At 41.2% G+C, this 13,848-nt stretch overlaps 1 protein-coding gene across 5 annotated transcripts in view; it reads left to right on the forward strand.

The window, feature by feature from the left end:
* The window catches only part of CACNB4 (calcium voltage-gated channel auxiliary subunit beta 4), a 275,941-nt gene that overhangs the window by 225,592 nt on the left and 36,501 nt on the right, over nucleotides 1-13,848 (forward strand). For all 5 annotated transcript variants that reach the window (XM_058300916.2, XM_058300917.2, XM_071216435.1 and 2 more), the window contains 5 exons: nucleotides 1,625-1,744; nucleotides 3,534-3,656; nucleotides 9,730-9,860; nucleotides 12,354-12,430; nucleotides 13,828-13,847. In XM_058300916.2, coding sequence (XP_058156899.1) covers nucleotides 1,625-1,744; nucleotides 3,534-3,656; nucleotides 9,730-9,860; nucleotides 12,354-12,430; nucleotides 13,828-13,847 — 471 coding nt within the window. The remainder of the gene's footprint in view (nucleotides 1-1,624; nucleotides 1,745-3,533; nucleotides 3,657-9,729; nucleotides 9,861-12,353; nucleotides 12,431-13,827; nucleotide 13,848) is intronic.

The following is a 13,848-nucleotide window of genomic DNA, read 5'->3' on the forward strand; positions in this document are numbered from 1 at the left end:
CTATTTATTCAAAAAAATTTTTTTCTCTATTTTTTAAAATGTTCCATTCAAAAAATATGAGGTCGCCATATACCCCCCACCCCCCTCACCCCACTCCTCCCACATCAACAACCTCTTTCATCATCATGGCACTTTCATTGCATTTGGTGAATACATTTTGGAGTACTGCTGCACCACATGGATAGTGGTTTGCATTGTAGTTCACACTCTCCCCCAGTCCACCCAGTGGGCTATGGCAGGACATACAATGTCCAGTATCTGTCCCTGCAGTACCTCCCAGGACAACTCCAAAGTCCCGAAAATGCCCCCACATCATATCTCTTCCCCTCTCCCTACCCTCAGCAGCTACCATGGCCACTTTCTCCACATCAATGCTACAACTTCTTCCATTACTAATCACAGTAGTTCATTAGTAGAATATTAGTAAGTCTACTCTAACCCATACTCTATTCCTCCCTACATAGAAACATTTTCAAAGATCCAGTTTCAGCAGTCAGCTATTTCTCAGAGTTCTTTTTTTACAGTGGGTAGCAAACTTTCAGCTATGTGGGTAGATGGATGCTTTTCAAAGCCTGGGCATGATTTATGAACCGTGCCAACTACAGCAGTCCTATCAATACCTCTGATGTGTAAATGTCATCACCTATGCAGATATCAACTTCTGAGGCCACCTTAAGGAAATAGGAAGGAAAGTTCCTTCAGCAGCCAGATGGCAAACTTCCTGATTTTGTTTATTTTTTATGTGAGCAGGGGGTATTTTTTAACTGTTGCTCTGGTTTTCTAATGGCCTGAGTACCAAGTGAAGCTGGGTACCAATATTCCTTGGCCACATCAAGGAGGCTGGATTTCAAAATCATTCAGATAGCTTTCTGGATGGAGGCTTCCCCGAAAAGCATGGGGAGCAGATGTGGCTCAAGCAGTTGAGCGCCTGCTTCCTCCATGAGAGGTCCCAAATTTGGTCCCCAGTGCCTCCTAAAAACTGAAAAACAAACAAGTAAAAAATATCCTTGTTTTCAACCTCAAAGCTGTTTTTATTTTTCTGCTCTGTGGCCACATTGATCAAGTATAGGCTGCTGTAGGATAAGGACTAAAGTTTTAATAATGAGTCCAAACATGTTGGCATTGAAACTGGAAAAATCATTTTACTAATGCTGGATGCTGCTTTACTATATTGAAAGCTTAGACCAGATTATCCATGATACTGGTGGGATTTACCTCTTGTAATTGGCTGAGTCATTTTTTTTCTTTACACACGTATGTATACACACATACACATGCTAGAGGATGGCATGAAATTTAGGTTCGACCAATAACTATGGCTTAATTTAAAGATAGAACAAAACAAGAAGAATTGGGGCTGAAAATCACATAATTTTCATTGCAGTTTACTTCCTAGCATTTACCCTAGTCAAAATATTTTCCTTTACAACATTGCTACCTTCCAAATTACTCAGACGCCTAGCTATATTCTGCCATCTAAATTTATAGCCGCAGTAAGGCACAGAGTGTATGCATCAAAGTCCATGCGAATGGAAAGAGCACGTCCCAGGAAACTTTTATGAATGTGACCATTTAAGAAGGTACACATCACCTCGCTTAAACGCCTCTGTGTTTTCCCTCCCAGGGTTCAGCAGATTCCTACACAAGCAGGCCGTCTGACTCTGATGTCTCTTTGGAAGAGGATCGGGAAGCGATTCGGCAGGAGAGGGAACAGCAAGCCGCTATCCAACTTGAGAGAGCAAAGGTGAGTTTCTTTCCCCTTTGATTCAAAAGGGGTATATTGCCTGCAGCTGTCAGCTGCTCTTTTCCTGCCTCAGTTTTCCCTGGAATAATCATTTTATGCTCCTTGAGATAAGGCCGGCAGATCCATTCAACCGCAGGAGAGGTTAGAAACATTTCTGAGTGTTATTTCCTGAGGCACTGGCCCTTCACCCTTTTGTGTTTATTTTGGTGGTAAATTATTGATCATCTTCCAGCTTCGCCTTCGGGACCAGTGTCCCCCTCACCATGCCTATGCTGGCAGAGGAGCCGCCCGTGGTGCCACATTGCTTCGCCTGTTCTTGACGCCGCCCTCTCCACTTCCTCAGACTTTATTACAGGTCTCAGGTGCTGCTCTGAGGATCTCTTTTTCTGTCTCTCCACTTCTTTCTCTTGGTTTCAAACTTTCGCCTTAAGTTTCGTGTGAAGTTCAGAGCTTTGAACAACTCTGAGAAATGCGGGGAGGACAAGCAATAAAAGCCATTGCCAAAAGGGACCTTCAGAAATTCCAGAGAGGCACTCTCAGTGATCTCCGCCCATGAGGCCATAAGGGAAAAATCAGCATATTTTGAGTGTTGAACCAGAAGGGACGTTAGAGATCTCCTGTTTTATGTTTTTCAAACTATTGTCAGGTGAAATTTTATAAAATTTTATACATAATAGGGAAGTATAAAACAAGGGTCATGTTCACACTTTCTTCCTTGCCCTTGACAACAGGCTCCTAAGGCATATCGATCCAGTCTAATTTTTAGAAGAAAAACTGAAGCTCAAATAAATGGACTTGAACTCCTTCCCTTACCTATTTTTGCAGTAAAATGCCTCAAAGATTTTACAGAAGAGAATGTCAGAAGAGAATGATGCAGGTAAATGAGGTGATAGATCTATGCTTGGTTGGTAGAAGGGGCTTCTTGCAATATCTGCGGAAGATCAGAGAGATTCTCACTCCGGTCCTGCCACTGCTGTCACTCCTACCCTTATTCCCAGGAGTGATGAATGAGCCAGAAACAAAGCAGAGCCGACCTGTAGGAACCAGTGTGTCTCACTTGTGGCTAATTTTTGTTTTAAAGTTTTCTTTCAGAGTCCGATTTGTGGTCACTGTGGTCACCCAAATGTCAGCGGCAGCACCGTTAGCTTAGGCTGGTGGTTTACTTACCCTGCAAGGCTGGAGCAGCCCAAAATGACTTTGCTGGGGAGGAATTTGTGAACGAGATGTGGGTGGCTAAGAAGACGATGTGTGTGAAGAGGCGCTGCCCTTTCAGTTTAACCCTGACTGGCATTTCTTTGCTCTGGCAGGACAAGGTATTCTATTGCATGGCATCCCATGGATTTTAGGTGTGAGGCTATTTCAAAATTACTTTTCCTCCCTCCTCCCTGCCCCCCCCCCACCGCTTTTTTTTTTTTAACCCAGCTCTTATTTATTGTCTCCCAAGAGAGGTCTGTTAGCATATAAAATAACAACCGCAGCTTTCCTGACTGAAGGACACAGCAGACTGCTAACCCTGTCTCCAATCCCTCTTCCCCCAAACTTCCTTATTTGGGGTTTTGAGAAGCAGCACAGGAGAGTGAAAATGGTTGAGCTGATTTAGGACTAAATCATTTTCAGAGTCATCTCTCTGCAGATTTCTCGACGTTGTCTGGGAATAAAACTCGTTTGAGATCCCTCTTGGAAGGTGATTTCCTTCACTGCCTGGCACTGTCACCTTATTACACATTTCCATATGAACAAGCTTCCCCTCTCTCCCTCCCTCCCTCTTATTCCATGATTCTGTGCGCAGTCCAAACCTGTAGCATTTGCTGTGAAGACGAACGTGAGCTACTGCGGGGCCCTGGACGAGGATGTGCCTGTTCCAAGCACGGCCATCTCCTTTGATGCCAAGGACTTTCTACACATTAAAGAGGTAAATGTAGGACACGCTGCATCCCTGAGCCAAACCAAACTAAGGGGAGACATGAGGAGTGGCCAATGTGGTACCTCATTTAATTTGCTGGGCCTTCCAAATCCATTCATTCTCACCAAGATTTAGAAGGCTAAGATCATTGCTGGCATTATCACACACTTAACAACGTTGAATCCTGGTCGACCTGGAGATGAGAGGATGTGTTTAGAACAGACCTGTGGTCCTCTGGTCACCTTTCAATGACCTCACATGATGGCAGAGCCATGATCTAGGTCTCCTACTTAGGGACGCATGAGTTGGTCCCACTCAGAAGGGAACATTTATAAGCAATATTGTAATTGTAATCCCGTGAACCTTGACCTTGGAACCAACATTGGGGAGTATAATATCTAAAGGAAGGTGTTAAAGCTGAAAATGACAGAGGATTTATTGGGGGAGGGAGTGGGGAGAGATTTAAAGTCTTGAACAAAACAAGGAAGACTTGAGGCCTCTGCACTCAAAAGGTGGAATAGTGACACCAAAAACTTTCATTTGTTCACCCTAAGTTTATGGAAGTCCTGCTTCATGTCAGACATTGCGCTGGCCACTGGGGAATCAGAGACGATAATAACTGTCCCCAGTGCTAGTGATCAGTATCTAGTAGGAGAGATAAGCACACAGTTTCAGCACAGGGTAAGTTTCTATTAGAGAAAATTTGGGTATTATAATGGCCCAAAGGAGACTGAGAGAGTCTACCTGGCTGGGGAAAAAGGAAGATCAGGGGGCCAGGAAAGCTGTCTAGCAGTAGGGAAGTGTGCAGCGAGGCTGGGGGTGGATGGCAGGGAGGATCAGGGGAAAGGACAGCCACAGGCAATTCTGTGCAGCTGGAGGCAGGGACATGAGGAGTAGTGGAGGGATGGGAGTGTGTGTAGATAGGTCAGAACCAAAAGGAGCTCTTGGGCCATGGTAAGAAGTGTGGGCTTTATCTCAAGGCAGTGGGCTGGAGAAGAGTTTTTAAATATTTGGCCTGGATGAGGTTCTTCATTTCGTCACTTGTTTAGTCATTCACTCAAGATATATTTATTGAGCCCTTACTATATGCTAGGCACTGGCAGATGTTGACTGACAGCTGTAAACAAAGCAGACACGGGCTTTTCCTCATGGACTTACCTCCTAGTGGGGGGGATAGATAATGAACAAAAAAGCAAACAAATGTTTAATTCCAAATTGTATATGATTTGGGGGGGAAATCAACCAGGTAATATGATCTTTTAAATGTGAGGTTGGGGGTTGCATATTTTAAGTAGGGGTGATTAGAGAAGACTTTCCTGAGAATGTGGCCTTTAAACATAGCCCTGAAGAATAAGGAGGAGCCAGACTGAGGAACGGGAATTCCAGAAGAGATGTCAAGTGGGAAGTTGGATGTGAATCTGCGCCACAGAGGAAAGGGTTGGGCCAAAGGTATAAATTAGGGTCGTTTGTTTATATGTGGCATTTAAAGCTATGATAATGAATGAAGTCACCAACAGAGAGAACAGAGGGAGAAGAGAAGCCAGGATCAAACCCAGAGGAATTCAGTCCTGCAGAGGTGGAGTGTACAAGGAAGATCCAAGAAATGAGGAAACCAAGAAGGGGAGGCTACACTGGATGGAACGTGGGAGAGTGTGGGCTATGGTGTGGACCACAGGACATGGGGTGCAGCGATGCCCAGAGATGTACTCACCAGATGCAATGGATGTGTCACGATGATGGGGGAGAGTGTTACTGTGGGGGGAGTGGTGGGGTGGGGGCAGTGGGGGTGAATGGGGACCTCATACTTTTTGAATGTAATATTTTTAAAAAAATGAATAAATTGAGTAGAATTTGGAAAAAAAAAAAAAAAAGAAGGGGAGGCTAGAGATGTAGGAGGAAACCCAGGAGACAGCAGTGCATGGACAGAGATGAGTGTGTCCAAAAAGCGGAAGTAGCTGGCTGTGACAAACACATGTCACCTAAGGTGTGAGGAGTGAGAAATGGGCACAGGGAGGTCATTGGGAACAATGTCTGTGGAATTGTGAAGGTGGAAGCCAAACGAAGGGGGATGAGGGGAGAAAGGGAGATAGGAAATGTATTTAGCATGTGGAGATCATACTTTCAAGTAGACCAAGGTGATGGCTAAAGAAGTTTCTTTTCTTTCAAGATGGGAGATTTCAATGCTGATATTAACAAAATGTGAGAGAGGAAGATATTGATAGGAAAGGAGAGGTAGGCAAAGAAGCAGAGTTTTTGAGTAGCCAAAAGGGCGAGATCCAGACCCTATGTGGAGGCACAGACTTTTGGTAGGAAGAGGAATACCTTTTCATTGTAAAACAGAAAAATGACAGATAGCTCAGGCTGAAGTGTCGAGAAGCAGCGGAATCATCAACTGGTTGGCTTCTACTTTCTTGATGATACATGAGGTAAGGTTATGAGGTGAGTGGATTTGAGCAGAGGAAAATTTAAGGAACAATAAAAGGGTGCAAAGAAGATTTGAGGGAGAGTAGAAGAACCCATTATTCCTATCTGTCCAGTTGTGAGATTTTTTTGTTCCTTACTGCAATGCTCATCTGCAAGAGGTTCACAAAAAGTAAAGCTCTGGGCATGTCACAGGCAACTTCTGCAGCTTTTCCACATAGTACAGGTTTGTGAGAGAGATGCCTCTTGTTGATTCACAATGGAAGATCATGTTCATTGGTGGACTAGTTCTTTGCACGCAAGAACTGTGGAGTGAATTACAATTGAGAGCTATAAACTTCTTTGTCAAAACATATTGTGTGATTTTATTGGTCTAAATAGCATTTCATTAACCGTCAGTCCCATGCTGGTTTTAAGAACGACTCATCAGTTGACAAGATGGAGTCCTAGAAATATCACTCCATCTCCTTAAAACATAAGCTTTAAGGCCATTTTATTGAGAAGTTGTTATATTTTATTACATATAATGTAATTATATTTTAAAGTATCTCAGGCTTAAGAGGATAGCAGAAATAGTCACCATTAATTGTTTCTGCATATTATTATTTTAAATATTCAGATATTCTTTCCTGAAAAGCAAGGAAGGCTCTTTTGGGGAGAAACAGGCATTGGAAGAGATAATTAGGGGTGTCCAAGAAGAGAAACTATAAAGAAAAATAATTCAAATGCTGAAAAGGAATAATAACTTGTCACATATTCTCAGCTATACCATATATGTGATAGGTAACCTTTGCAATGTGATACAGAGCAGGCTCAGGAGATAGCACAGTAAGCTTACAAGATACAGGTTCTTCTAATTCTCTAATCCAAGTACGGTAGTTGCTAGGATTCTGTATTTTAAAAGATGTCTGTTTAAAGGTACAACTTTCTCCTGTCACCTCCCCTTTCTTCCATAATTGATATACATTACTATGACTTCTTGAAAAGATTAGTGCATAATTTTTCTTTATAACTGATCTTTCAGTAATTTTATTGTTCTTTCCTCATCAACTAGAACTCGTTCCTTAAAAGAATTAGTCTTTATTTAGCTCAGTATTCTTCCATACAGAGTAATTTTCTGTAGTGTCCAAGAGCCATGTTTGCCCAGATGTGACATGAAGTATGTACACCAGCATCTGAATGGATAAGTTGGTTCTGTCATACCATCTCATATTCAAAATGACTGAGCCATGTTCATTAGTTGCTAACACCTACCTAGTTTCCAAGGAGAAGCAGCATTTATTTTAAGAGGTAAAAGAAATGCTTGCATATTACATGCACACTACTCACACAAACATCTGGGATGTTTGTGTTTCATTGCCTTCCTCCATTCCATCAATATTCTTAATTTGTCCTCTTGGTTGCTTTCTGCTCCATGTGCTCCTTGATCGGTGACTTTTCTCTTTAGTCTAGCAGTTTGATGTATGATATGGAGCCAGTAAGCCTATGTGGATTAGAGCCACTTGTTTTCAGATCTTGAAATGTCAGAAAAGAAAATATCTTAGAAAGTGAAAGCACTAATCATTTTAGGGAAATCAAAATGAAAAGGATTGGAAATAACACTGAAGTGACCTTGCCAGAAAGCTGTCCTGTGCTCCTGGAGCAGCAGCACAGATGAGCACATTTCTCTAATCAAGTCATGGCCCCTCCTCATCCACCCGGAAGGCCACTGATTATGCAACATTTTAAGTGCTTTTTCAGTAATGAGAAGCTTAGGCGCAAAGAAAAACTCCAGTTATACTTCTACTTAAGCCAGGTGAGCGGCGAATTGAGTTCTTCAATTTGCATAGTAACTTTCTCCCAAGTAATTCAAAGAACTTCCTTTCATTTTGAGTCAAACTCTCCCTGTGCTTTAGCTATTTCCTTGAACTAAGTTAAAACATTTCAGGAAGTTGCATTAACCCTTTCAGGTCTCTTCGGTACCATTTAATAAATTAGTATTTCAGTTGGCTAACTTAATTTCAGGAAATAACTTAAGCCCTAGGAAACTCTGACTCATGGTCTGTTTTGTCCCCACAACAGCAAAAATTAAATTCCAAACCTATGCACCAAAGAGTCTAAAAAGGTCCGCCTGCCTTTGGTTAATTCCAAAATAAGCAGGCCTATTATTTCAGACCTGTTTTCCTGAAATACGAGATGGGAAGCTAGGAAAGACTACGAGTTAGATTGTTCAAGAATTTATATTAGGTCTACCCAACACGTCTTCAACATGGTCTCATAGTACATGTCTTGCATGCCTTGTGCAAGAAGGCCAAATCCCTGAACCACATTTTTTTCTTGGGAGCATGAGGCTGGTTCAGTTACTTGAAATTTCATATAGGGATGATGCAGTGAAACCATTTATTCCTCCTTCACAAAATGTCAGTGTCATATACATAAAAATTCTACCGCTTACTAGTTTTCTCCAAGCTAAGCAAAGCACACTATGTATAGTTGTTACATTGCGATCCTATAGTATCAGAGACCGAGGGAGAGTGTTATCTTGCCCAACACTGATAAAGATTATAAAGGAAGTTTTTGGATCATCTCGGGAGGCTTTAAACTGAAGGACTAGCTGTTATCTAGAAATGGCCTAGCTGAAAGCTTCTCCTGACAGGCAGGTGACTTGGCCTCAATTGCATTCTGCTGTAGAATTTAGCCAATCTCTAACTACAAATTCATGAAGGTTACAATGGCCAAGTTCCACTCACTCCACACTGGCGGAAGCCTTTGTGTGGACTTCTTTCCTGAGTTCACATGGTATGGAACTTCATCTAGAATGGAAATACTGGAGTTCCTATTAAGCTTCAGACTATTTGGAGATTATCTCAAAAAATTCCACAGACAAATATATAATGTCCTTAGACTTTGTAAGAATAGGCATCTTTTTCTTCAAGTAGTAAGATGAACCTTGATTTGCAAACCTGTATTTGAAAGATTATGACTCTTCCCCAGTGTAAATATCCTATAGTGAGAATATTCATGAAAATTTTACCTGAAAGCTTTTGGTAAATAGCTGACTATTAAATGAATATATTGTCTTCCAGAGTTCCAATTACATTGATGTGTATTTATCCTTATAAAATCTATTCCTTGAGAAGTGGCTAGGGCTTCTGGGCAAAAACCAAAGAATCCAAAGCTTAGGACCTGACTTTAGTGCAGGGGTTGGCAAACTATGGCCTTCGAGTCAAATCCAACCTGCCAACTTTTTTGTAAAAAAAAGTTTTATTGAAACACAGCCATGCTCACTTGTTTATGTATTATCTTTGGCTGCTTTTTCACTACAGTGGCAGATTTGAGTAGTTGCAACAGAGACTGTATAATTCACAAAGCCTAAAATATTTGCAATGTAGGCCTTTACAGCAAAAGTTTGCAGACCTCAGCTATAGTCCATGAACCCCCCCCAAGAGGTCCTAAAAATATAATATATGATATAGTATAATATGCAATATAGTACAATGTAGTATAATAATATAATGTAGTAGAGTATAGCAATTTAATATAGTATAATAATATAATACAGTAATACAATATAGTAGCACAATATAATGTGTATAGTATTCTTCTGATCTCCTATAATTAATTAATGGAATGTGAAGATAAGTAAATTGCTATTGATAGCAATTTCATTTCTGCATTCTAGAAATATAACAATGATTGGTGGATCGGAAGGCTGGTGAAAGAGGGCTGTGAGATTGGCTTCATCCCAAGTCCACTTAGATTGGAGAACATACGGATTCAGCAAGAACAAAAACGAGGACGTTTTCATGGAGGGTAAGGTTCCTTCCTTTCTATAAGCTCTTTCTTTTTTCTAGGTGATATTTTCTAGTTTGCTTATCAGGTTAAAAATGTATCCTTCAGAACTACATGGTTTCCAAAATTGCTTCAAACACGTTTCTCATTTGTATGCTGAAGCCTAACAACACTGGAATCAACATGAATTCCACCACGGGGACAGTTTTCTGTGTCCTCAGCAAACTTTTTAGGACCCAAAGCTTCCCTCCAGGAGAGTCATAGGAAACATCCTTTCTCAGCCTAGGAAGCAGGTCCTGAGCTGCCCAGGCCTACTGTTCCTCTTGGTTAGCTTTTAGAGATTCGCAGATAGGTACAGACTGATGGGGAGTGCCAGTCCCTGTACTGGTAGCACCCTCTCTACCACGAGTTTTTTTGCAGCATCTACTATCTCCTGGTAATGGGGTGAAGACTTTAGTTTTAGATTTAAATCAACTCCTAGTGAACTAAAGATGTAGCCATATACATCTCAGAGCACAGGTATTTAAAGGCCTCGGGTAAAAGCAACAAAGTTTGAGAGAAAAGAAATCGGAATTATGCATATTTTCTGTTGCAATCTGCACTGAAGCTTTGACTTTATCTGTGTTATACTTTTTAAAGCCCTAAAATAGAGGCAGTTCTTTTTTCCTACTCTCAGCCTGCTTTTTTTCTGTTGCACCCGCCTTAATTTTCCAAAAACCCTCTATTCTTTTTTTTTTTTTTTTTTTTTTAAGATTTATTTATTTATTTAATTTCCCCCCCTCCCCTGGTTGTCTGTTCTTGGTGTCTATTTGCTGCGTCTTGTTTCTTTGTCCGCTTCTGTTGTCGTCAGCGGCACGGGAAGTGTGGGCGGCGCCATTCCTGGGCAGGCTGCTCTTTCTTTTCACGCTGGGCGGCTTTCCTCACGGGCGCACTCCCTGCGCGTGGGGCTCCCCTACGCGGGGGACACCCTTGCATGGCACGGCACTCCTTGCGCGCATCAGCACTGCGCATGGCCAGCTCCACACAGGTCAAGGAGGCCCGGGGTTTGAACCGCGGACCTCCCATATGGTAGACGGATGCCCCAACCACTGGGCCAAAGTCCGTTTCCCAAAACCCTCTATTCTTTAGGCGCCCTTTTGTCTTTGTGTAATGAGAATCTCTTTCACAGTAATAGGAAGTCACAGAAGAACAGTTAACCCCATTTCTAATCATCAGTATTTTTTAGCCTATAACATGCCTATAATATTAGTAATTATTAATCCCTCTTGCCCTTTTTCTCTGAACTCCCTGCTCCATTGCCACTCTTGAACACATCAGGAACACCTGCTCCTGCCTCAGGGCCTTTGCTCTTGCTGTTTCTGCTTCCTGGAACCTGTTCCCTCAGATTTCCTCCAAGTCACTCCATCTGCTTCAGATCTTTGTTAAATATTAACTTTTCCATGACCCCTTTACTGGCTGTCCTATTTAAAATGTATCTGCTCCCTTTAGATTATACTTCCTATTCCTCTCCTGAATTCATTTCCTCCATTGCACTTATTACCATCAGAATGTACTATATATTTACCTGTTTATTTCGTATGCTATTGGTATCTCCCACTAGAATGTAACTCTGTGAGGGGGTGGATTTTGTTTTTGTTCCCACTGCTATATCCCTAGCTCCTAGATCAGTGTGTGCTCAATAAATATGTACTGAGAGAATTAATAAGTGAATTATTATTATTGCTGAAGTTGTTTTATTATTATTCCTTATTAATCTTGAATTAAGAGCTTGCTTTGTGGCAGGAACATAGAAGAGCCAAGAGTTCATAGATATGATATTCTTTCATCTTTATACCAAGCCTGTGAGGTGTCAGTTCTATTTCGATCGATAGGGAAACTGAGGCTCAAAGGTGTGATACATCATGCTGAGGTCCCACCACTAGAAAGTGGCAAGGCCAGGATGAGGAATCAGATTTTTCTGACTTGTCCCATTCTCTTAAGCACTAAGGGAGAGATGTTGGAGAGGCAGGAAGGGGGCTCCTGAGGGCCTCTGCAGCCTCCAGGAAACACAAGCACAGATGGTCTTCCATTCCAGGATTAATTACTTGTGACCAGTTCCTGACTGTCAGCTCATTTTCTGACCCCCATATAATCACTTTTAAGATGATGTGGTTCCTCCAGGCCTTTCTGCTTATTTGGAGCTGTGTTTGACGTCTGACTGGCATGCTAATGTTAGCAAAGCAAACAGCACACAGTACGTTACTGCCAGTGAGTCTCTTTTCCCTCATTTCTATATTGAATACTAGGAGAGATACTTTCACAAAATATTTCCAGGTCCCAGTTACTTCCTCACTTTCTTTGAGGTATGTGGTCAAAGAAAGCATTTGGACAGGTTCTCACAGTTCTCTATAGCAGGACTTGGTGTGTTTTCAATTATTTAGTAGGATTACAGCCAAAGAAACCTTTGCATGTGCGAGTTCTATTTCCACAGAATCTGGGGAGTAAGTCATAAGTTCCTTTTCTATTATATCCTAGGAAATCGAGTGGAAATTCTTCTTCAAGTCTTGGAGAAATGGTATCAGGGACATTTCGAGCAACACCCACATCAACAGGTGAGGGCTTTAGTTAAGCTCTTTCTAATGGATGCATTCCTTTACTAACTTAAAGATTCTTATAGTCAATATTTCATTGCTTATTGGCTTTGTATATTGATTTAATGGTACTAATAGCACTAAAATTTCAGATCATCATAATATAATTTTGAAAATCTTATCCCCCAACCCAGAGTCAACTATCTGATATGTAAATCAATCTGAAACAAGTTCAGTGTTCCACCCAAGAACCTAACAGACTTTAAAGATTGTGAGGGCCAATTAAAAATCAAGAAGAAAGAAAAAAAAAGTCGTAGACCCTCAAGAAAATGCTCTATTCCAATTTCCAAGTGCAAATTTGGCATGCGTTGGTACAATTAAGGCTGTGGCAATTTGGAGGTCTGAACTGGAGAATCAAGTAGGACCCAAGTGATGTAATTTCTATTTGGACGGTGGATAACTGAGCCCTGGAATTGAAGTGACAGTGGGACAGTAGAGAAGTCATATGTTTATGAATTATGGAAGGATTGAAGCCATAATTTTTCTTCCACCTCATTCTCTGATACCTATAGGCTGATTTTGTCCTAGCCCAGAACTGATGCTGAAGTTGGGTATTCAGTATTACTAATTCAGAATGACAAGTCTAGCCTTCTGTATCTCCAGAAAATGAGTTTGTTTCCAAATACTTAGTTCCTTATTCATGTGGATCCTTCCTGATCTTTGGGACTCTGAACCAAATAAGGTCTCAGAGATGCCCCAAATAGACTGGACCTGCTTTAATCAGATATGGAGTATATTTTACCAGATCCCCATTAGTTGCATATTTAGGTCTTTCCACCTTTTCACTGTTACAAGAACAGAAAGCACCTATAAATTTATATGAAATTAAAAAGCCACAAAGTAGGCAAAATGTGTTAATATTCTGGGAAATGGACAAAAATACTTAAAGACATATAAAGGATTGCAAAATTATTTCATGGTTCACAAAAATTAAAAATCCACTAATAACCACCTATTGGGAAGATAACTTTTGCTCACATTATTATTCTCAGTTTCATTTTACCAAATTGCAGGATGTTCTCACCATATTGTATATAGTGTCTTGCTCGGGGATAACTCATAGTTAACGGCTGGCTCAGAACTTCCAGGGCTGTTATAAACCCTTGATCACCATCACCCAGCATGAAATGAGGCTCTAAGTTCATGCATACAGGAAGGAAGTTGTCTGTTTTTCCCCCGTCTTCAAAACGGACATGTCCAGAATTAAATAACAGCATAGTGCTCAACGGAATGGGCGATAGTGGCATAATTAGGAGAACTTCAGAGGCAAATCGGTACATGCTTCCATCTTTTAACATTATGTACTATCATTTACGGAGATTACATATTTTGATATGGCTCTCATTGTTGTCTTTTAGCAAAACAGAAGCAAAAAGTGG

The sequence above is a fragment of the Dasypus novemcinctus genome, chromosome 7 (assembly GCF_030445035.2).
Source record: "Dasypus novemcinctus isolate mDasNov1 chromosome 7, mDasNov1.1.hap2, whole genome shotgun sequence".
NCBI classification, from domain to species: domain Eukaryota; kingdom Metazoa; phylum Chordata; class Mammalia; order Cingulata; family Dasypodidae; genus Dasypus; species Dasypus novemcinctus.